The following is a 25,429-nucleotide window of genomic DNA, read 5'->3' as shown; positions in this document are numbered from 1 at the left end:
GCTGTGCTCAGAGACAGAACACCAGCAAACAGCTTTCTTTTGTCTTGCAAATACCAAAAGAAAAAAAAAAAAAAAAAAAGTAGTAAATTGCATAAGTGGCAGGAGGTGGAAAAAAATCCAGCTGCACCTCAACGCTGGTCTGCTTGAATGTCATTTAAAATTTGCAACAAGGTTCAAATAATCCGAGATATTTGATAGACTAGTTTCCATGGTGGCCTCCTTAGTGATGCCAAAGCCGCGAACCTTGGAAAGCTCATCCTGTTTGGTTAGTTAGCTGGTCTTCTCAAAATGGAAAAGCAGGTTGAATTCCACAGCATGCGGACTGGCTCTGCCTTGGACCATACCTTTTGTCTCTGAATTTTAACATGCTGCTTGGCTGAAATTTCAATTAAACATTGACTACTTCTGAAGACTTTCATTACCTGTAGTGAAATAAAAGTGGAATTCAGCATGTGATGAGTTAAGTCTTCATCCTAAATATGTCTTTACTACTGCTGTTACCCCCTAATAGTAATGTCTCTTCACTTCTTTTAAATCACTCAAAAACTGTGGTTTTTTCCTCTAGGTGTCAGTGCATTAATCCATCGCTTGGCTGTTCCACCCACCATGGGGTATGTTTAGTCTTAGTGGGTTAGGTATGTCCCAGAGATGTTTAGACTGACATAACAGTGATGCATAACTGAAAGAATTGAGAAGTCCTATCCAACACTCAATAAAAAAATGTCATTTACAGTGGGTTCTCTGAACCCCAGACAGGAGTATGTCATGGTAGAGCATTGGAATCTGCAGCTGTATGGCCTCTGTCCCAGAGAAGTAGGTAGAGGGCACTTCTGAGTGGTTTAGCAGTTTGGGATAAAACGTGTTTTCATGACCTCGGAACAATCGTTGCCTTCTGGAATTCAAAAAATGTTGGTTTTCTGATACAGTTCCCAGTACCGTTTCCTGAACATGTGAAGGGCATCCAAAAAGATTAAGGATGGGAAAAGAATTCAAAAAATTTAAAGCTGGATGATTTCCCACAGAACCACTGCTGAATTTACTAGCGCTTCAAAAAGGGCAGCTAAATAGGTAATGATTATGAACTTCTTGAAACCCTGAGAACCCTGAGGAATCATTACTGCTGAGGACTGACCCATTAGTGCTTGCTTACCTATTTTAATTTTGTTGATCTGCATACAAAGTAGGAACCCATGAATGCCAGGAACAGCACAGAACCTGAGATCAGTAACGACAGCTGCAGCACATTCAGGAAGTAAACTGGACCAGTTACTTTCTTTCTGAACATTTCTGCTTTTTCATCACCAATAACAGCAGACTGAAAAAGTGCAAAAAGATGTCACTGAGAGGTAAGCATGCAAGCATTTACTTGCTGAATATATTCTTGGCATGTGCAAACCACACCATGACTTCAGTTGCCCGATTTCAGGGCACCAAGACTGAAAATGCTGGGCCAAGGATTTTTTTGTTTTGTTTCAAACAGTGAAGATTAACAGGCAGAAAATATACTAACCTCATTTAGCCAAAGAATAGGAAACACATAAGATTCATTAACTTTTGATAAAGCTCTGAAAAGAGAAAATAAAACCAGCATGTTATTCTTAGTTTGGTGCATAAACCCAGTCTCTACTGAAGCATTTTTCCTTCCCCTCTAAATAGATTTCTACCTTCCAGATGTACCTTTTTTGTTTAGTTTTGTACTGAAAATAAACACCTACAAGTAATAACAGCCATTGTATATATTGGGCAACCACCTCTTTCTGTCACATCTTTCATATGTGCATAGTCAGAAAGAATCAAAGAATCATAGACAGGCTTAGGTTGGAAGGGATCTCCCAACCACAGGCAGTGATGCCTCTCAACTAGACTCAGCTACTCAAGGTGCCATCCAACCTGGCCTTGAACACCCCCAGCAAGGAGGCATCCACAACCTCCCTGGGTAACCTATTCCAGGTGTTGGTGGGAGGGTCTGAAGGTCTGGGTGGTTTTCACTTGCCAGATGTACAAAATCCTGACATGCATGTCTGTACATTGCATTTGGGCCAACAAAGAGAAAAGAAATAGTTGGAGAACCATCAATCCTTGTGATCTAATTCATCTAGTGACAGAGCACATATAAATTCTCTTTATAGAAGATATGTTTTGCCTTCTAGTTCATCCTCACAATTGCCATCAGGATGTTGTTGTAATTGGTAACAACATGCTGCTTTGTAAGCTTCTGTGAGGGTGTTAAGGCACGATTAAGGGGGTGGAAAGCCTTTCTGAGGAAAAGCTGAGAGAGCTGCATCTCTTTAGCTTGGAGACTGAGGGGTGACCTCATTCATGTTTATGAAGATGTGAAGGGCAGTGTCAGGAGGATGGAGCTAGGCTCTGCTCAGTATGTGCAATGATAGGGCAACAGGTACAAGCTGGAACACAGAGGGTTCCACGTGAACATAAGGAAAAGCCTTTTCACTATGCGGGTGCTTGAGCCCTGGAACAGTCTGCCCAGAGAGGCTGTCTTTCTCTGGAGACGTTCCAAACCTGCCTGGATGCTTTGCTGTGTGACCTGCCCTTGATGATCCCGCTGTCCCCTCCAACCCTTAACATTCTGTGATACTTAGGCAATGCCTTCCTCAAGACTGCTGAAAGTTATATTCTCTGAGAAGTCACAACTGAAACTTTTGCAAGAAAGACAAAAAAGCCATTTGGAAAATATTTTTATTCTTTCTTTTACCAGCCATCTCTACAAACCCTCCTACAGACTTATCAGTAATCTTGAAAAAAAAGTCATTAAAAACAAAATAACAAAGTATTACTTACTCTATTTTTGGTGCAGGCTTCACAAGGAGGTTTACTTGCAGCCTTTTTGCAAATCGTAGCGTAAAGCCAGTGGTCTAAAACCAGAAAGCAAACAACAAACAAACAAACAACAAAAGAAAACCACCACACATTTATTTAAATTTTTGAATGCCTAAGCCTAGAATCTGGACTGTGTCCAGGTGTTGTTTCATCTTTATGTTTTGAAGGATTCCATTTTTATGAGATTTGAATGTTTCTAAGGGCCTCATTCCACACAGAAGTTCTGATTTTGCCGAGTTTTAACAGAGTGACTTTCATAATTGACAATTAAAACAGAAGATCAAAAAAGGGTTAAAAGTACTTAATCAGTCATGAAAGGTTTCATATAAAAATATGTTGAGTTAGGTTTGTGGGTATTTTTCATCCAGATAATAGTCATTTTTCATTAAGAAGGGTGTGTAACTTGCACAGGGTCAACCCCTTTTTCTCCTCCACAAAAACAAGACAGGGTGTGATTCTTGAAAGTTCTGTGTCAAATTTAGGAAATTCTGGTTGATGTCTGTATTCCAAATAAGGTGAAACAAAGTGTTAACTTTAGACCTCCTTACTGAGGTTACATAGCTCAACTGTAAAATTATATGAGTAAAAATATTTAGTGAAAAATCCTGAGTTTTTACTTTTTTTTTTTTAATCAAAATTCAGAGCAAAATAAAATTTTGAAGCCTTATAATTCATCACACAATTTAGAAAGTTTTGGTAAATACACCTAAAATGAGAAACCTGAATTACTGATAAAGAAATAGGGGCAAAATCTAAGGCCATCAAAATCAGAGCTGTAATAAAAACACTTGAAGGTCATAGAAAAGCATATTTCTAAGTTTTCAGAGTCTGTTTAATTCCATGTTCCCAATAAGGAAACATCAAAACTTATTTTCCAAACGATGGAGGTCCAAATGAGAAAAGGTTCTCCTCTAAATTTCCCCTGCTAAACCCGTAACACTTTTGTGAGCAGATCTTGCAAAAGCAAGCAAGAAAATATTGTATCTTCTGCTCATCCCTCTGGCAAAAGATCTGTTCTATACTGCAATGAAATGTAAACATTGCAAGTTTAGTGAGTTACAGTTATTAAATATTTGGACTTACAGGCTCTATATCTAGAAATGTCTCATGCTCCTTCTCATCTGGGTTCAAGCCTTCAACACCATGCAATATAGATTCACTTGCATGAAGAAAATGTGGAAGAGAGATGAACACTGGTCTTCCTATTTGGAAAAACAACCAAAAAAAAATAGCCAAAAAACCCAACACAAAAGCAGACAAATAAAAAACCTCACTTTGATAATTAAGCTTTGTTTCAGTGCTGATCTTAGGCTATTTTCCATGCAAACTTTTTTTTTTCTGTAGATACACAATCCTCATAAAAATAGTCCCATACCCCACAAAATAAATTTGAGCATTTCTGTGATTCTACTGTCACAAGGAAAATTTACAGGGTGAAATAAATTGTGGTTACAAAGCCTGTTTGTCTGCGTCTACACTGTGCAGATGGCAGAGCTCCCAATTTCAAGCTGAGGTGAGGACTTGGCTGTCACTGTTTCTCCCCACCTTCAAAACCTTGTTTTAGTAGAAAGCAAGCCTGAAGTGAACCCATGCTGTCCATGCTACACCAAATGCCTACTCTGTATATATATATAATTGTATTATACTAATGCTAAACTAAGCAAGAGATCTCAGTCTCTGCATGTGTGCATAGCTGTGTACACACATACACCCCCCAATGCCTCACAAACACCACCCTCCCCATGTTTGAATTATCATAAATACAAGGACAGTGACCATCTCTGGCTTTTACGTGGTGTCCCCTCCTTTCTTTTCTGTAACACCATTTTGCACAGCACCACACAAAATTCAGAATTATTATACTCCTTATTTTGGGAAATGAGGCTGCAGAAATGTGAAAGGTCTCACATGCAATCTGTGGAAGAGTTCACAGACAAACAAATGTCCTGGATCTGAAAATAAAGCTCAGCTGAAAGACATGCCTTTTCTCCCCAGCTAAATGGCTTGTTTGGAGGTGTGGTGCCACTACCATACCTGCTTTGCAGGCACTAATGTCTAGAACTCCACCTAGCGTGCAGTTCTGTGATACGACTTTATCTGTACAGAAACAATAATTGTCTTCAACTTCAATGGGTGCTGCAAATGCTTCACGAGGAACGGTGAAACGATACAGAGGGATTCCCTTCTCTGTCTGCTTGCTATGGAAAACTCCGTAGATTGATCTGAATATAAAAGAGAAACATGTTTCAGTCATTTGAATTAAGAATCTGAATTCATGGCAGTATTGCCTAAGGATCACCCAACTACCTCTTCAAAAAAAGAGGTCTTCCAGGGATCCAGTGCTCAGGATCCCTGTTCAGAGTTCATAGGGGTGTTCCTGTGTCATGGAGAATGTTTCTCTCCCTCACAAAAGCTCAGAGGTGAGCATGACAGTATACAACAAGACAGAATGGGGAAAAAAATGAAAAAAGGAAAAAAATCCCCACCAAACTACTTATAAACAGTATATACAAAACTAACAAATTATTTCAGAGCTCTTTTCCCTACATACAACACTACTATGACATTTTGGAGAGTTTCTAGACTATAGTAAAGATACTCAGCAGTATAACTCAGCTCTGCTATAGGTTTTTTCTGACCTGAGGATACTAATCTAAGTTTCAGGATGCAGAAACATTCTTCCTATGAATTTATTTCATTGCATATGAATCAGAATGCCACTTAAGCTTCTTTTGGCTGATACACTATCTACAGATACAGAGATAGGGTTGTTACGCAGTAAAGTAACCAGGGCAGCAAGACTTTGTACTGCAGCCAAAAAAAAGAAGCATTCTGGGTTTTGCAACATGGACAGAAACCTTTTCCATGACCCTGTTTCAGTACAGCCTTTGGGCAGCTCTTACTGGTTATTAATAGTGAGAATTAAATGGCCAGAGGGATCTCTCAGACCGTGTGCAATCAATCCAAAGACTTCTATCATGTCTCCTCTGCACAGAATTCCCTTTTCAATGACTTGTGAAATGATTTCTGGTTTAGAGATACAATTACTTCACACACACAAGAACTTTAACTTCATGTAAAAACAGTGATCTTTAACAACAAACAGTCTGCAAAGCAAATAGCCACTTTAAATCTAGTTAAAAGGAAGCAGCTGTCTCCAGACAGCAGAATAAATAAAGTGGTTGAGCCTCCCAAAGTAAACACACTGTGATGCACTTTAAATCTTTTAACATTGCTTTCAGTGATCCCACTGGAGAGCTGAGGGACATTGGACAGCCACAGCAGAAGAAGCAGGCTGAAAAGCCATCAGTGTGGGGTGTATTATGTAGGTTTGTTTATCTGTAAATACATAAAAATAAAATATGTAAAAATATCCTGTGAGAAAACAATTTTGAGTATCAAGTGGATGACAGAACATCCTGTTCTGCATAGATGATGATCTGCAAAAATGTTGAATATGGGCCTAGATGGCCCCTGCTGTACCTATTGCCTGCTAAGATCAAACAATCATAAAATCATAGAATGGTTTGGGTCAAAAGGGACCTCCAAAGGACATACAGTCCAAACCATCTTCAGTCAGAAGGGACATTCTCAACTAGAGTAGGTTGCTCAGAACCTTGTTGAGCTTCACCATAAGGGATGGGTCCTCAACTACCTCCCTGGGCAACCTGTTCCAGCAGCCTCATGTTCCTAAAATCCAGTCTAAATCTGCTCTTTAAATTTCAAACCATTTCCCCTCACCCTATCACTACAGGCCTTTGGAAACAATACCTCTGTAGCCTTCTGGTAGGCCCCCTTCAGGTACTGGAAGGCTGCAATTAGGTCTCCCCAAAGCCTTCTCTTCTCCAGTCTAAACAACTCCATCTCCTAAGCAGGGTCCTGATCTTAGAATAGCTCAAGACTTTGAACCTTGTGGCCCTCGATGTCTTTTACAGATCTGTAACAGCTCACAACAGTGTCAGATATTCCTGAATTATACCTGTGTAGCTGGCTGAAATAAAATGCACAATAAATAGCTTCACAAATAAAAGTGATAGAATCAGGTTCTGAATCATGGATACAGCTCATGAATTTATTTGTGTTTAGGTGAAATGTTCATGCTTAACTGCCTAAGTGACCTGAGTCTAAGCAGAGCCAATGCAGATATCCTTTGAAATAAGAGAGCATTTGGGTGGCACATGCAGGTGGCACGTCCACACAGCCTACCTGCAAATATCAGAGGAGAAGAAGCGCAGTACCTGGTTCTTCTTAACGAATGGTGGGAATGATGCCCCGTCTGTGAATTAAAACAAATAAACAAAACAAGAGCTTTGAAAGCAATTCCATTTAGAAGACAAGCTTGAATTTTAGATACATGCTCAGCAGTTACTTTCCTATAAAGTGGTGAAGAAGGTAAACAAAATGAGTCATTTATGAGGAAAATATTTCTGTAAGTTATTGCACAGTGGCAGGCACTGCACAGATAAGACTGAATTGGCTTTGAAAGGAAGCTAAGCTATGGCACCTATTTTTTTCCCCCGGATGTGAAGATATATGAATGACTTCATTAAAAACAAAGGATATGAAAATAAAAGCTGCTTAATACAAACCTGTTGCCACTTCTTCGAGGTTAATGCAGTTTTTTAGGGGTGCTTGGTACACCTGCAGTTATGACACTCAATGCTTACAGGAAACAGAGAATTGATTTCAAAACTGGCTATTTAATACACAGTGCTAAACTTTGTTTCACCAAACATTGCACAAGCAGACCTCTTCTTTGTAAGCTGAGATACCCTCTGTAGCTAATGGAGAGAAGGGAACAATTCTAGGGCAAAATTCATCTCACCCCATGTTAGATGCTCAAAATAGGTCAGAGGAATTGCACTTTGGTGATGTCTTTTTCTCCACTCATTATAAAAAGAACACAGACAGTCAGTTTAGATTCATATTTCTGCATTGCAAGCATCCAGGGTTAAGTAAGAGTACTCTGCCATTTTCCCAAACAAAGTGTTGTAACAAAACTTTAACCAGGACATTTGTTACTTTTTGCCCCAATTTCTGTTTAGTTTCTTAGTCAGCAGCCATAACTAAAGGACTGAAAACATCTGTGATATCTTTGCATCTATTTGGCCGGAGCAAAAAAGCTAAATTATATACTGTCTCTTGCCCACAGCTGACAGAAGAACTCTTACTTAAAGAAGATCCAAGATTATCCTAGACACAATTTCTGAATCCTGGCAGTCTTGGAGAGTTTACAAACATGGACTCAGTTCAAGCCCCATACAAGAATACTGCTTAACATTTTTATCTAGACATTTACTTATAGTATATATGCTGCTCTTTGATGTGACTGCTCACAAGATTAGGAGAATTTCTCACATTTACAAGACTTTTTAAACCTGCTGCTCATCTAAACATGTGGTCTCTCCTCAGCAGCCACACTGCTCTTCTAAACAGTTCAATAACCTTTGCTAACAAGAAAAGCTCCATATATTCACGTACTGAAGCATTTAGTCTAGTTGGCTGAGCATGCTTATTCCATCAGCTGTGGAAGAATCAAAACCAAAACAAAAAGTGAAAAAAAAGAGTTCAGGCCCCATAAGAAAGCAGGAAAGCCCCAGAACCAAAGAAAACATTGCCTCCTATAAAATTAATGACATAGATAAAAAGGAGCTAATCTATCCTCATGCACACACTTTTGGGAAGTCAGATTCCACAGTAACTTGCCATGTGCTCTGGGTTATAAGGAATATGATTTATGACAGGTAAAGCAGCACAGAAAGTTGTAAAAAATGTAAACACAGGTTTATTTTGGCACTGGCTCACTGAAGACCTACAGCTTTTTGCAAAAACCTCCTCTGTGAAACCTGCAGCCTCAGTTCGGATTCAACTATTTTCATATCTGTTCCAAAAGCAGAGTCAAAAAAAGTTTTCTCCAGTTTATTCATCTCAAAGTAAACTGCTTCTCCTCTTCATCCATTTTTATTTTTCAGTGCCCTCCAAATCACCAGTCTGACACTTTCTCCCTTGCCACTTCAAATTTTTTTGCCTGTTTTACTACAAAAATTTTTGTCCATTCTGATTTATTTAACTTTATCTTTCAACAGTGCAAGTGAATGTACATCATTAGAATGTAAAGATAATTCTCCACTGCTGTGGGAAAGAAAAAACTGTTATATTGTACCATCAAAATACTTAAGAGAAACAGAAAGCTGGATTCCTTAATTTTATCTCTTCCACACCTTCTCTAACTGGAGAGAGGGTGTGTACATGTATATATAAAATACAATTATGTATAATCTATATTATAGCAAAATAATACATAATGTTGTTACATAATTAATGTATAGCATATTATAATACAATAATGTACAGTATATATATCATAGCACAGATATGCATGAGGTTCAATAAGGACAAGTACAGGGTCCTGCACCTAGGGAGGAATAACACCAGGCACCAGTACAGACTAGGGGTCATACTGCTGGAAAGCAGCTCTGTGGAGAAAGACCTTGGGGTCCTAGTGAACAGGAAGTTATCCATGGGTCAGCAATGTGCCCTTGTGGCCAAGAGGACCAACACCATTCTGGGATGCATTAAGAAAAGTGTGTCCAGCAGGTCTAGGGAGGTTCTCCTCCCCCTCTACTCTGCACCACTGAGACAACACCTTGAATACTGTGTCCAGTTTTGGGCTCCCCAACTCAAAAGAGATATGGATCTACTGGAGAGAGTCCAACAGAGAGCTATGAGGATGTCTGGGGGACTTGAATATCTCTGCTATGAAGAAAGACTGAGAGACTCGGGGCTGTTGAGTCCTGAGAAAAGAAGGCTGAGAGGTGATCTTATCAATGTCTATAAATATCTGAGGGGTGGGCATCAAGATGAAAGTGCCAGGCTCTTTTTGGTGCTGCCCAGTGATAGGACAAGGAATAAGACTACAAGAGCAGGAGGTTCCACCTCAGCAAAGCAGACACTTCTTTATGGTGAGGGTGACAGAGCACTGGAGCAGGCTGCCCAGAGAGGTTGTGGAGTCTCCTTCTCTGGAGACCTTCATACCCCACCTGGATGCGTTCCTGTGCAGCATGCCCTAGGTGACTCTGCTTTGGCAAGAGGATTGAACTGGGTGACCTCTGGGGGTCCCTTACAACCCCCTAACATTCTGTGGTAATAGTGGTAGTATGTACATGTTCATATTTATGTATACAACTAATATACAGAATATAGAACTGGCAAAGCAAAGGGAATTAAATATTGTCTCTCATTATTCCCAAGCAATATCAAGACATGTCTTGAAGATTTATAAAGCTTTTATAGGCTCACCTGTGCCATTAACCAAATCGCAGTAACCTTCCCAGTATGAAAGATTCCTTTAAGATAAAAAAAGAGTCATGCTGCATGTAGTACGTTACACCATGTAATTAATCTCATTACCTGTATTGATAAACATAACTACTCCAGTATAAGCCTGATCCATTAGCAAGTCAGAGGATAGGGGTGCTCATTCATTTACTCAGATAAACTTTATGATTCATTAGAATAGTATATAAGGGATCTGGCTACGTAAACATACAAAACTATTTGCAACAAAGAATCAATAATGATCTTAAATCCCAGCTCCTAATAGAATTATTAATAGCTGAGAGAGGCGGTTTTGCTAAGCCCAGGGCTTGATCCAGCTTCCTTTGAATTGTTGAAGTTTTTCCATTTATCCATAGCTCTTAGAGAATCAAGCCTTAAAAGGCATGCCTTGAAAATACGTGCAGCTTTTAACTGTACAACGTTATGATACCTTTTGTTTTTATAGCTTTCAATTATTGCTGTTTTTGTAATATCTTCTGTCCCAGTATAGACTCTGTAAAGTCCATCAGATGTCCCATTATACTGTAACAGACAAAGAAAAAGGAATAACAGTTAGAGGTATTCGTCCAGACTGTAGCATTGTCAGATTTATCTTCCTCACAGTAGCTGATGGAACCTTTATTCACAGAAGGCTTGGCTGTGCCTCCCCATTGTTTTCACTTACCGGGTAGAAGACTCCTAGAACTGGATCCACAGGGAAGGGGATTTTGTTTAAGAAAGGATCTTTGTATCCCCACAGTAGCTCTTTCACTGTTCTGTTCTGCAGCATTGATGACTTAGAAGATTTAATCCAAGTGTTCAATAGTAACTGTATAAAAGTGTTTGTATACAAGGATGGTGCAGCCTACAACAGTAATAAAATTAGTGTTTAGCATAAAATTGAATGACTGTAGGAAATCTCTGGCAGAGCAGGCTGACAGAGTTGTAGCTTAATGTAACTTAAGTTTCTACTTTAACACTCCTCAACAACAACAACAAAATACTGGGAATAATTTACACAAATGCAAACAATTTGTTATTACTGTTTACATGACTTCATTAGATTGCCCCTGATCACAGAACAGTTGAGAGTCAAGAGCCAGTTGCCCAGGAGCATGGCCAGATGGCTTTTGAATATCTCCAAGCAATAACCTCAGATCCCTTTCTGTAGAACATGGGTTGTACCACTTCTGGCTTTCTACCTCTTTTCTGTCATCTGCATATTCTTCAGACTCACTGGCACTATATGTAAATAAAAATGTACACATCTTGTTACTTCTTGGCTTAGATAAATGGTTTAGATTTGCTGTTACACTAGCTGCAATACAACTATCCCCTGCATAAAACTGACCAAGTCTTCAGTCTGCATTATTTATTTACTTAGTAAGAGTACATATTTGCAACAAGCACATCCCTTCCAAACAGATTTAATTCTATATAATGGACAATCTTTCCTAATTCAATAAATGACAATGCTGGGTTACCAGCATTAATTGTAATAAATGTTCCTAGGGGCATAAATACTAAGTCAAGTCCCTAGAGGCAATGAATAGCTTATGGAAAGCAAACAGAAATGATCTATGTTGGCCTGTTTGGTGAAGCAAACAGTAAGAAAATTTGTGTAAAACCCAAATGATTCTCTTAAAGCAACTGCTCAGCCAAGGTCTGTTAAGGGGCTATCTCTTTCTGCTTAGTGACATGAGGATAGCAATGAAAGAATCTTGTTTGTTTTCATTTCTTCTCCCTCAAACCTCTCAACTTTTGTCTGAACTTGAATGCAGATAGCTGATGTCTGAACTTCATTGCATATGTCTGAACCTGAAAGCATAGATATGAAAAGATGATGAGATAGTGGAGACATGGGCTGAGTTCTCTCAGGTTTAGGCAGGTGTGAAAAAACATCTCTCTGAATTCCCTTGTGAGTATTTTGATATAAAAAGTGAGCTCTGACTGATTGAAGTCACTGCTGTCAACCAAGGTAGTTAAAGTCTCTCTGGGAATTTAGGCTTAAATCAATTTGCTTCTGAGCAGCAAAATGGAACTTGGACCCTTTGCTCCCATCTCCTCTGACATTGCTGCTCTCAGACATGAGCCTATGCTTAGACCCATAAGGAACTATATGATCCAAAGCATAGGAACTGAGCAGTGTTAATACTGTGACATGAAGGACTTTGAGTGTAGGAAACAAGAACAGCTTTCCGAAAGAGAGATGTTGGCCTAAGCCAGAAAACAGGCAGAATATATCTGGTCTGAACAAGATCATTTGCCTTTATTTATTAGGCTTTATATCCTCAGAGAAAAGAGAGTTCAAGAGGACCTCATCACAACATTCCAGTACTTAAAGGGTGGCTACAAGCCCGAGTGAGGCTCTCTCCTCACAGGAAACAACATGGAGAAGACAAGGGATGATGGCTATATATAGTACCAGGAAAGGTTTCACGTTGACAGAAGAAAGACATTTTTTATGTTGAGAACAGTCAATCATTGAAATGTCCCAGAGTCCACACCACTGAAGGTTTTAAAAGTACTATCAGACAGGTTTCTATAAAATCTTGTAGAGGCTCCTTTACTCAGAAAAGATTCAATCAGACGATCTTTTGAGGTCCCTTCCAACATGAACCATTCTATGAACATTCTATGACTGATTTTGTAATTCTATAGTACATTGACACTAATCATTTCTTACAGTGGTCCTGAGCACTCATATGTAGACACCACAGAGTGAGTACAAGACAATCAGAGATTAATATAAATACCATACATTTCCATTGTAAATATATAGTCTAACCACACATCAAACCTACTTAATACATTTTGGACATTTTTTCATATTAATAAAAAGTTATTCATATTTTTATTAATATTTGCATGTACCATATCTTCGTTAATTATTCAGTACATTCCTTCACACAAGGGTAAACATTCTTAGCCTCTGACAGCACAAAACCACCTGGATTTAGCACTAAAACTGGACTTTTACGCTATACCACAACACGTCTGTGGGGTTACTTGTGGTTTTCTGTAAAGCTTGGAGGATGACATTGCAGAGGTGCTAAGGGGCACCATGGTGAGCAAGCAGCTGGGGCAGCAAGGCCATGTGTACACTGAGCATGGGATTTAATACAGAATATACATAGAATAAACCAGGTTGGAAGAGACCTTCAAGATCATCGCGTCCAACCCATCAACCAATCCAACACCGCCCAAACAACCCACGGCACCAAGCACCCCATCAAGTCTCCTCCTGAAAACCTCCAGTGATGGTGACTCCACCACCTCCCCAGGCAGCCCATTCCAATGGGCAATCACTCTTTCTGTATAGAACTTTTTCCTAACATCTAGCCTGAACCTCCCCTGGTGCAGCCTGAGACTGTGTCCTCTTGTCCTGGTAGCCTCCTCTGCAAGGCAGGGCTGAGGAAATTGTGGAAAGAGTGTATTAAATCCATCTTTCACTGTTCATGCTGTACCTCATGCATAAAGGGAATCCACTCACAAACTGTTCATTCATTCCCACACTAAAATTGAATAGGTGGATGCTTTTTGATATATCCCATCCAAAGTATCACAGTATCACAGTAACTAAGGTTGGAAGAGACCCCAAGGATCATCAAGTCCAACCTGTTCCAACAGACCTCACAACTAGACCATGGCACCAAGTGCCACGTCCAATCTCCCCTTGAACACCTGCAAGGGACGGCGACTCCACCACCTCCCTGGGCAGCCCATTCCAATGACGAATGACTCGCTCAGTGAAGAACGTGATGACTTTGCTTCCATTGACAATTTTCATTACCCTTGGAATATAAGGAAACCTTAAAATATGTGCAATATGTCCTCAGAATTTTTTTTCTTATTCATTTTAGAAACAGTAATACAGCTATCCTCAGTGTAGCTGACACTCATGTCATCTAAGTTCACAGAGAGGAAACCTATCCTGTGAAGGTTTCAGTAGTACTAATGGTAACTCCTCTATTTCCTCTAGGTTTTATTTCTTTACTTACAACAACAGCAAGGTTGAGGCATGTGAAGGTGTCATTCTCTGTCCCAACAGACATGTCTGGTTCAAAACGAGCAGCGTTAGGCAGCATGTAGGATATTGTGCCATCAGGGTTTTCTGTGATATTTTCTTTGGGTAAATATCGCACCCTTCAAATACAAAATAAAAACACAGAATAACTTTGACATTTGGTTTTCAAGACAACATATCATGCCTGACTGAACTGTTTAAGAAAAGTTGATTAATATTTTCATAGAATGGCTTAGGTTGGAAGGAACCACAGACATCACCTACTCCAACCTCCCCACCATGGGCAGGGACAACTTTTAGACTCAGCTGCTTAAGGCCTCATCACCTGGCCTTGAATGCCCCGAGGGAGGAGGCATCCACAACCTCACCAGGCAACCTATTCTAGAGCCTCACCACCCTCATACTGAAGAATTTCTTCCTAAGAGCTAGTCTAAACCTCAGCTTCAAAACATTCTCCCTTGTCCTACTGCCAGACACCCTTATGAAAAGTCCCTCTGTAGCCTTCCTATAGGATCCCTTCAGGTATTGTAAGACAGCTCTAAGATCCCCTCAGAGTCTTCTCTAGGATGAGCAACCCCAGCTCCCTCATACTATCCTCATAGCAGAGGTGCTCCAGACCGTGAATCGTCTTTGTGGCCCTGGCTCCAGCAGCTCTGTGTCCTTCTTATGATGGGGACACCAGAATTGGAATGCTGAACATTTTATAACCACTGAGAGGATTCTGAATTTTCATGTGAATATAATACAATTTTTTGTAGAAGATTTTTCTTTTGAAAATATTTCCTTAGTTGATTATGGTGGTTTTTTTTCTTGATACTAATATGAAAAAGAAGAATTCTTTTATATTTTTATTCCAGTAATGGAACTTGTATCTTTTTATATTTTATTTTAATTATATTTTGTCACTTTTTGTCCCCCTAAACTTTCTCACGATTGAATGTAATTAGAAGGAGATGAATTGGAGTGGTTAATAAATACTTCTACATTTTGATTTGAGAGGCCTGTGATACAACAAAATGAATTACAGGTTAAATCCATAATAGGTGTCACTTTGATAACACTTTGTACACCTGTGGAGATTTACAAGCAGTCTTTCAGCTCCACTGAGATCCTCACAAGCCTCCCATGAATGCCTTACCAGCAGATCACTAAGGCACAATCTGTGAGCTGCTGCACTCTGGCTTCAGCTCAACTCTTCAAATCCCCATCCTCTTGCTGACCTCTCTGCTGAGGAACCATTCAACAGACAGCATATTCCTGTGACTTCCAAGTACTTCTCAAGTACCCTACAAACCAAGAGTTCTATATTTCTATGAGAAATATGTCCTATGTCAACATCACATTTAAAATTGCACAAATCACTAGAAGCTTCCCTGAATGGGAATGGACTGCTGCACCTGTGCTCTAACTGGTCTACTCAGAAAAAAAGGCAGCTTTTCAAACAAAAAATGAAAAAGGAAATTCGAAGGAAAAAAAAATTATAAAGGAAAAACTATAGATTAAAAAGAAGCCATAAAAGAACCAAACAACCCCAAACATATTATTAAAACAAATATGAGTCATACATGGATTATAAAATCTTGGGTTTAGGGCATCTGGCATATTTTCTTCTATGTAAAAGGCTGGCAGAAACTGAACAGCAAAAAACGCAACCATGCCTCTGTGTCAACTTGTGGCAAACACAGCTACTAAGCAATCATTTTTTCACAAGAGCAAACATCTTCATGCCACATTCCCTATATCTAGAGCTGTTTTTCCAACATGAGACTCAACACAAAAAGTCTTTGTGATTACTGTGTGTAGCTGCAATTTAGGCTTCTTTTTTCTTTCTTTTTTGGTCAATTCTGACTAAAATATAAAACTGGAATTTCAAAACTAGATTTTAACTCAGCAGAACCTTCTCTGACTTAAACAAAACTTCTGATTTGAAACATCACAGATTCAGGGGGCTTTGCTTACCTGTATGTGTAAGGTCCTCTTTGTTCAAGCTTTGGACGTGCTCCTCTCTCTAATACCTCTGAAGGATTTTGCACATCGAAAATCCAAAACTGTCTGTAAACCGAACTTCCTGGCACAACCCAATTTTCATAAGCAGTGGTACCGTTCACAATGACAGCTTGCTAAAAGGACAAAAAACAAAGCTCAAATTAACCACACAAAAAAATTAGTAACAAGCTGCATTGACGTTCCAGGTGATTGTAGGAGATTCCTAAAAACCAAACAAACAAAACCACAACAACCAAAGGCAATCTTATCATCAATATGAGGCATGCAGCAGGCAATTTTGGTCAGCATTTGAAAGCAGTCTGACATGCCTGAACTCAAGAGTGCTAAAATAAGGGCCCACAAAGCTGAAATGATTGTCACTATAGCCAATAACAAAATTTTGCTACTGTTGCAGTCAGTTACAAAATATTTGTGAAATCCACTGATGAATTGTACAAAGAAAATCTTTGAAAGACTAAATGACACCAAGCAGTTTTTAAAATTGCTAAGCTACTTTTCATACATTTGAAAGGGAAGGAGAGAAGGGTTAAATGTGAGCATTACTCAGGTAATAAGTAATTTTGCAACCAGAGAAAGCAAACTGAGTTCCTGAAGGGCTGGGTGTTTTTGCCTGACTTTGATATAAGGACAAGAAGGACACTGAGGGGCTGGAGCGTGTCCAGAGAAGGGCAGTGAGGCTGGTGAAGAGCTTGGAGCACATGGCTATGAGGAGTGGCCGAGGGAGCTGTGGTTGTTCAGTCTGGAGAAGAGGAAGCTGAGGGGAGACCTCATTGCTCTTTACAACTACCCGAAAGGGGGTTGGAGCAAGGAGAGGGCCAGCCTCGGAAATATTTCTTCACAGAGAGGGTTCTCAAACACTGGAATGGTCTGCCCAGGGCAGTGGCGGAGTCACTGCCCCTGGAGCTGTTTAAGTAGCATGTGGACCTGGCACTTAGGGACGTGGTTTAGGATTGACCCTAAAGTGGATCCAAGGTTGGACTCGATGATCTTTGAGGTCTCTTCCAACTGGATGTTTTCTGTGATTCTGTGAAGACAGGACCACAGGAATCACACTAGAACAGCCAACAGCTTTATGTCTGAGGTACTCAGCTACAGCACAGTAAATGTGAATTCAGTCCTTGAGACTGTATACTGAGGAGAGTTTGACAGCATGTTTCCTGTATTGTCAAGGAAATGTCTGATTTACCTCGTCTACATCAGACCTCTTTCTATGTATTTTCCCATACCCCTGGGATAATGTAGTTTTTCCTCTTGGTGGTAAAAATTTGGAGAAGTTTTCCCACAGGATGAAAAATCTAGCCAGTTTGACTGCAACACGTACATTTTTTTTCAGAGTTGTGAGATATTCATTAGTTTATCTGCACAGCTCATAGAGGCCCCTCAGGAACTGAAAGGCCGGAATCCCTCCAGATAGCAAGAAAAGACATTTTAAATTACAAATTGCTAGATTTTCTTTCTAGCTTCAGTTTCCACCTCTGGAGTTTGCTTAGCAAATAACACAAAATCAAAATGAAACAAAAGAAAAAAATCCCCATCCCTATCAAGCAAGAAAATAACCCCACAAAAAGACCCCAAAGCAAACAAACAAAACAAACAACAATGAAACCAAATAAACACACACCAAAACCCACAAACCATCAAAAAAAACCCCCACCAAACCCATGCCTTGAAGAACTCATAAACCAGTCAGGGCTTTGTCTGTGGAAAGCCTCTTTGTATGGTAGAATTCCACATGCCTTGCTGGAGGTGTAAAGCATAGGGTTTGCTGCTATAATTCATGTGTATTTGTGTGAGAGCAGGAAATGCTGCAGCAAATGTGTTATCAGCGCGAGGTCTTTCACTCAGATTCGACAGATAAAATTATCTTCACCTTAGTTCTGCTAACCACAAGAAACCAAAGACACTATCACAGCTGTGGTACAGCATGGACAGACCCCATCTTCATCATGAAGAGAGAAAAGCTTACATGGATTGGAAATCACCTTTTCAGTTTCCACAGAGAATTGCTCAAAGAATCTGAGACTAGCAGGCTGATAGAAAGGTGCAACTCTGCTCAGCCAGTCTGTGATCTGTACGCTGAGTCCTGCAACAGGGACAGGTGCCAACATTCAACCTTCTGTTTCTGTGTAGCTGGGCTAGGGAAGTAGTTAAGGATTCCTGATGGCTTTATGGTCAAGAGGACAAACTAAGCTCTCACAACAGAATACAGATACAGAGATGAACAGAGAAGTTTCAACTTTGTGAGAAAAAAACTTTGAACTAGTGTTAGTTACTTCTTAAAAGAAGTTTTCCCCTCCATCCATCCCTCCATCCCCTTATCACCCTTCGCTAGGGATTAAACCAGCACAGAATAATATGCTCACTCCCCCTGCTCCTGAAGTTTGCTCAGAGTACCTGAGCTATAGGATATATCTCCAGGATGGGAGGAGAGATGGAAATAGTCCTCAACCTGCCTCCAGTTTTAGCTACTTTGGACACTGAAAATTATTTTCTGCAATGATCATATATTAGGACTTTGTGTTCACTTGGAAGAATATAAGGAACATGCTTCCTCACGGCTTTCTCCATGTAAAGGATTTTATTTTTACCATAGGATGGATATTTGCTGTAATCCTCTCATTTTGCAGGGAAAGCTGAGGGTCCAGGACTTTATACCAGCTTTTTAGTACAGCGAGGCCACCTTCCCACAGAAATTGAGACTGTAGGCTGTGACAAGCCTTTTAATGTGCTTTCTTTACTGGTCCTTATTGTACTCTACCATACCAGGTACTTTCTTAACAATCTAGAACAAATTTGCTGTCCACCTGAAGAGGTGGCATGGCTCTGCTATATTTTTCATGCAAGAATAACTACTATGTCCATATCACAGTAAATGTCAACAGAGAAAAAATACTTTGGGCCTTGTATGAAGGTGTCCCTGGGACTACTCTGTGGATTTGCAGCCTACCATTTACTCCATGCTAATGTCACCGTGAACACTCTTGGCTTCAAGGGGACAGCTGATCCAGCATGACAATGCTGCATCCAGATGGTCAAGCTGGCTCCTGCAGCTCCTGGTACCTGAGCCACATGTCTCTCCTTTCCTTTCTGCCAGCTCTCATTCTTCAGGCAGAGGTTTCTTCCTGCCAGAGTGGAGGAGGATGGGTTGTTTTTTTTATAGCTGGGTTACCTTTTTACCAGTGAGCTACTTGGCTCAGCAGTGTGGGCAGGGGGAAGGATCAGATGACAACAAGAGTTAAAACAAGGGAAGCAGCAGGACAAAGGAGGGAGGGGGAGGAAGGGACCAAAACCATTATTTTTGGTGGCATTCAGCCATTATTGTTAATAACATTTCTCCCATAAAGGAGGTGTGTATAATTCTCTGTCACATGCTTCAAGAGTGCAAATGGCAGCTTAACGTGGAGGAAAATCTAAAGCTCTGTCTTTATTCATGCCTTCAATTAATAAAACTCATATCCTCACACCAGCAAATCCTTGGATTTTCACTGTCTGATCACTGGTGAGGCCAGCCCTAAATATTGCACCTCTCAATGACTGGTCACTTGTATATTCCCCTAGCAACAAAGCCCAAAATCTGTGAAATTATGAAAGATAGTGTAATTTGGGAAACTACTAATGTGAAAGACTCAAGCAATAGTTAACTGTTAGCAAAAGTAGCTTTACAATATGCAATTGCTACACATCTGATTTCATGTCATGACCTAACTCTGCCAGACTGAGTGAAATCAACGGGAACTTTAATCACTTTTGTTTCTGACACAGTTTTTGTCCTGCTTGTGGTGGCTCAAGTGGCAATACATGAATTCAAGAAATGTTGAGCTGTCAGCAAGAGGAGCTTGCTGTGTTTTGTTGCTTTAAGCTAAATTCAACCATGACAAAGAAACAAAATGTATGACAAAGTTGCTGTCTTAAAGAAAAAAAAAAAAAAAAGGGGGGGGATCTGTCCAGATGGACAAAAGATGCCATTTGCTGGGAAGTGAGAGATGCCAGGAATACTTCTGGCTGCAACAAACTGCTACTAGCTTCTGTGTTTGGCTGCATATGTAAACTGAAGGAAACAAACAATATTTTTCTATAAAACTAAGTTAAGCTCTGGAAAACAAATAATCTTCCTCCACTTTGCTGCTGAAAGCACAAACAGCCATTTATTACCTTTTAAGTGACAATTACTAGCTTATTATTAACCTTTCTAGTCAGCCTTTCTTGGATCAAAATTTTTAGTCATTTTTCAGTCCTTGATCACAAAAAATATGGAACCCAATCAAGTTTCTAATTGATAATGACAGAATATATGCGATTAAATCATTTATGTTCTGCTGAGATCCAGCAATTGCTTTAGCTTCATTAATTTAGACAAAGTAGCATATGAATGCTACAAACATAATTTTAAATTAGAAGTGTTTCTTTTGCCTCCAGTAGCTGTGGAAGTATAATCTGGCCAAACATATACAACAGATATGTAGAGAGGCAGGTGGTTAAACATAATAATACCTAAAATTGATAGCTTTATTTCTAAAAATACCAGAAACTAACCCCAAGGGCTCTACAGAAAGATTGTGGCACTGAATTATTGTGGCAAATCATGCATCATTCTGTGTTATCAATTCCCCACTAATTCAATAGGTTAAGTAACATATATGTGGCTTCTGATAACTTCCTGAGGGCACATAGCCAGGTATAAGGCAAAAACTCTTACAAGAACTAGTGATAAAGAATTTTCTGGCAAATAAATCAGATATCTATGAGGTAGAATGGTTGGACCTAGGTGGAAAAAGAAGAGATGAGCATTTTATCATATTGGAATTTTGCTTCATTATTGTTTTAAGGGAAGGAAAGGTAAGAAGTAGTAGTTAAATCATGTCAAAATATGATCTTCCAACAATATCAGATGCCAGCTTTCTGATTTGCTTTGAATTCTCCTGGCCTTTTGATTCTAGACACAATAATATTTAATAATAACTATGTAACTGAAATACATGGAGTCATAGAATCAGAGAATTATAGAATAGCTTGGGTTGGAAGGGACCTCCAAAGGTCATCTAGTTAGTTAAAAAAGCTACATATTTATGGCCCAAACCAAAAGACTGTTTTTGTAAAGAACTCCAAAACTTTCATATTTCACTCCTGATTTATAAAGGACAGTTTTCTAACCTCCTAAGACCTTAATGGAAATGCATCTCTCCCTAGATAGATTCAGTGTATGAGGAAACTAGGAATTTTGCCCTTTCATGTTCAAATCAAAGTCACCTTTTAAGGGGTATGTCCCCTCCCCCTGAACAGTATCCGAACTGAAATAGCTTAGTACTAATCTCATTCAGTGGATCCCTGATAAGATGCTGCTGGTGGTGTCATTCTGAGTCAGCTCATTAAGGGAAGCCCTCTGCTATGAGGAAAGGCTGAGGGAGCTGGGATTGTTCAGCCCAGAGAAAAGAAGACCCTCTATACCTTAGAGCTGCTTTCCAATACCTGAAGGGATCCTACAGGAAGGCTGAAGAGATACCTTCATAAGGGACAAGGGGTTTGAAGCTGAGGGAGAGCAGATTTAGACTGGATCTTTGGAAGAAGTTCTTCAGTATGAGGGTGGTGAGACTCTGGAATAGGCTGCCCAGGGAGGTTGTGGATGTCTCCTCCCTGAGGGTGTTCAAGGCCAGGTTGGACGAGGGCTTGAGTCAGCTGAGTCTAGTTGAGAGGCATCCCTGTCCATAGCAGGGGGACTGGAGTAGATGATCTCTAAGGTCCCCGTCAGCCTGAGCTATTCTAGGATTCTATGATTTAAAATGCCTCTAAGAAAACTTCAGAAAACATATGTAATGTTGAAATTTTTGAAACCCACTGGAGACAGGTTATCTCATAAAGATCTCGCACACAAGTAGAGCAGTCTGGGATGAGAGAAGATGGCAATGTGTTTTGTGTTGAAACAAAGTATGAAGTATGTCAATAAACTGGAAGCCATGAAGAGGTAACATCTTGGCATTGCATAGTCAATGGACTTTGGGCTGTGGACCCATGGACTGTTCATTCGTGAAGAACAGCTCCTTCCTGCTAGGAGATAACAGAATACCTGTCAGGGCATCTGAGATAGACACTGTCTATGTGCACTTTCTTTTTGCTGCAACAACAGAATGCCTTCCAGCAAGATATGTGCTGCAGTGTTTACTCAGGTTAATCCCTCAATAACTGCAATAAAAGATAAATGAGGCTGGTATGGTTTGGTAGACTGCAAAGATGTGTGCTTAAGGGAGAATCATGCTCAGGTGTTCTCTGCTACTGATTGTACCGATTTTTGAAACTAAAGTTGTCCATATTTATTGGGATGTGCTAAGAAGCTCAACAGGACCTGCTTGAGAGTAACTTGATAATAATGTTACCAAGATTTAGTCAAATCACAAGTGAATTTATGATGATTTCTCTTGTTATAGTATGAACTCTCCTAGAACATTAGAAAAAAATTCTATTTTGGAAGAAAAAACCACATTTGTATCTCTAATCCAGCAATAACATTTTACAGCAAAATTCATTTCCCCTAGAAACATAAAATTGGTCTTACTGTGCTGCTGTCAATTTGTTCAAAGAACTTGGATTTACTCTGAGATAGGATAGGCAGAAAAACAATCAGCTGTCTTTTTTGAGCTTTGGATGGATAGAATTTCAGACATGATTTTGCTTTTGAAATTATTTTTCCCTTTTATTAAAAATATATAATTTTGACATTTGTTTTCACCCAGTGGATCAGAATCCAAGTTCAAACTTTGCCTGATATGACTTCCAATGGAAATAGAAATGCTTACAGGCCATATCTGAGGGAACATCTTGCTCAATAGGTTTCCTCCTGTACTAGAGGAGAAATTGCAAATAAAACTTCATTGGAGTGGATCTGTTTCTATGAAATACTTTCTTAAAGAAATGACATTTTCAAAAGTGAAAGATTTTGGGGTGTGGGGGGGGAATGTATTTTCAGTATGCTCTGCTCAGCAGTCCTGATTCCTCTGCAGTCAGCTATACATTTATTTTAAATACAGCTGCAGTTAATAACTTTTTTTTTTTCCTTAGCCCTTTCATTAACACAGGTAAATCAGAATTAGTTAGATTTAAGTCCTTCTTGAGTGTCTGCTGAACTGATGACACATTTCAGCTATTGCATCTTGGTGTACCTTTTCTGAGAAGGAATTGACTTCGATCTTCATGGTCTCACTAAATAGTCAGTATGATAAATAGGAACAAAATAATCATAACATGACTTGTGCTTAGGAGAAAATGAAAAGTATCCTCTTACTTGGACAAACACAGACTATACAAATTTAGTCTTTCATGTTTTGTTTGAATACTGGTGTGAACTTTCCTTTTTATACACGTTAGAAAAGCTACCTCAAAATAGGTACCAAAGTAAAACAAGATCACAAAGCAGAAAATTATAAAGAGGTTGAATATTACTCAGTCTACTACTTTACCACTAAGAACTACTCATGCAATTATGATTTCATATGTAGATATTTGCAAATCATGCTGTATAACTGGTTCATTATTATAAGTTAACATACCATTGCTAATATATGTAATTTGCTTTGAAAAAATACTTCAAGGTGACAACACTCTGGATTAACTCCAGTTAAATATTTAATACAAGGACATACAGGGTTTTAAATCATTGTGCTTTCTAACAAACCTACTATTTTTTCAGTATGTGAATCAATTAAAATTATTTGCCAATATAGAGTATTACTCTCTTTTAAAATGTTTCAAGGTGGGTGAGACATTATCTAGGGATAATTACCTTTTTCTTCTCAATAAAATTTGAAAATCTCTTGAAAAAATACAATGCAAAATAGCTGACCAAATTTAAATATTGTGTGGAAGCCAATTTTGTTTGGTTACAAGTGATGTTAGGCAAAACCTCCATGAACAGTTGAACAATTCCTAACATTTCATATATCCACCTCCACAAATGACTTCTGTAGCAATCTTCAGTGCTACAGTACACCATTAGTACAACTAACCATCAGCCAAAGACCTTAAGGTTTCTAGATTTTTAACTGCAGAGTCAACCTGCAGGCTGCAGTGACCCCAGGTAGGATCCATGTCTCCATGGTGGACACTCCGGAGCTTCCACAGTCTTTCACTCTAGTTTATTCCATGATTTAGACTCTCACCTCTACATCCATTTCACCAAAGAGCTAAAAATTTAATTTTTCATTTTTCTTTAAATAAAAACCCTAGACTTTAAGGAAATAAGCTATCATTTAAAAAACAAAACAACCCCCCACACACACTCAAACCTAAACAAAAACTAATAAAAACACAACCACCACCACCATCAAAAACTGACAAAAACCAAACCAAACCAAATTAAAGAAAGAGGGGGGGGGAAACTGTTCAGGTCTATTATTTTGCACATTCCTTGAGTCAAGGAGATGTATATGATCAGGTCCTGTAGTCTTGTGGAACACACTGACTCAGATCATATAGCAACAAAATGTGAGCTGAATGCATGCAAGTGTAGAATTAGCACAAACTCCTGCATTAGATGTTTGTTTATACAATTTAAATGCATGGAGTGACTAGCAAAAAAAGAAAAAAAGTCCAGGAAGATAACTATGTGGATCATAATGGGGGAAAAAAAATAAAGAAATGAGAAATAGTCGTAAATAAAATAATAAGGAAAAATATTTGCTTCTAAAGTACATTAATGACAACACCTTGAAAACAATATTTTGGTTTTTCATGTGACGAATGAGACTAAGCAAGTAAACACAGCAATATAATTAATATATTAAATAAGTATTTCTTCAGCATCTATTGCCCAAAAAGTTTGGATTGCATATTAAAAAATGAAAAGAAAAGGAAAAAAAAAAAAAGTAGAAACAGAACACAAGACTTGGAAATAATGATTAGTCAGTAACCAAAAACAACACAGGCTGTGGGAAAGTAAAAAGAATTTAAAATTACCTTTTTTATAGCTTTGCCTATAATGTGGTCTCCAACTGGTATCAGAACTCCTCCAAAGATAGCCAGCACAGCACCGATGATGGCCCCACTGAGGAGCCCACAGTTTCTGTTACAAGCCATTCCTCTCCTTTGTCAGGGAGTAGGCAGAGAATGTAAAAGTATCCCTACTGGAAGTCTTGATAGGTTCCTCTCACTTCTTGGTCCCAACAGACTAACTTATCTTCCTGAGAGAAGCTGCTAATATAAAGAGAGAGTGAACAAAAATCACATCCCAAAGTACAAAGTACATTAGGTGAA

The 25,429-nt window shown here is 39.1% G+C and overlaps 1 protein-coding gene across 1 annotated transcript; it reads right to left on the bottom strand.

Annotated features, from left to right (window-relative positions):
* Positions 1–282: 282 nt before the first annotated feature.
* Positions 283–25,392, bottom strand: CD36 (CD36 molecule). The gene is made up of 13 exons (XM_009900019.2): positions 25,133–25,392; positions 16,142–16,302; positions 14,157–14,301; positions 10,841–11,020; positions 10,607–10,698; positions 10,138–10,184; positions 7,045–7,114; positions 4,873–5,060; positions 3,922–4,040; positions 2,800–2,873; positions 1,511–1,565; positions 1,151–1,315; positions 283–422 (listed from the first exon to the last, which is right to left on the bottom strand). The coding sequence occupies exons 1-12, from the start codon at positions 25,250–25,252 to the stop codon at positions 1,151–1,153; spliced, it is 1,416 nt and encodes a 471-aa protein (XP_009898321.2). The 5' UTR covers positions 25,253–25,392; the 3' UTR covers positions 283–422.
* Positions 25,393–25,429: the final 37 nt, after the last annotated feature.

This window comes from Dryobates pubescens, chromosome Z (assembly GCF_014839835.1).
Source record: "Dryobates pubescens isolate bDryPub1 chromosome Z, bDryPub1.pri, whole genome shotgun sequence".
Classification (NCBI taxonomy): domain Eukaryota; kingdom Metazoa; phylum Chordata; class Aves; order Piciformes; family Picidae; genus Dryobates; species Dryobates pubescens.
This window is presented reverse-complemented; position numbering and strand designations above follow the sequence as displayed.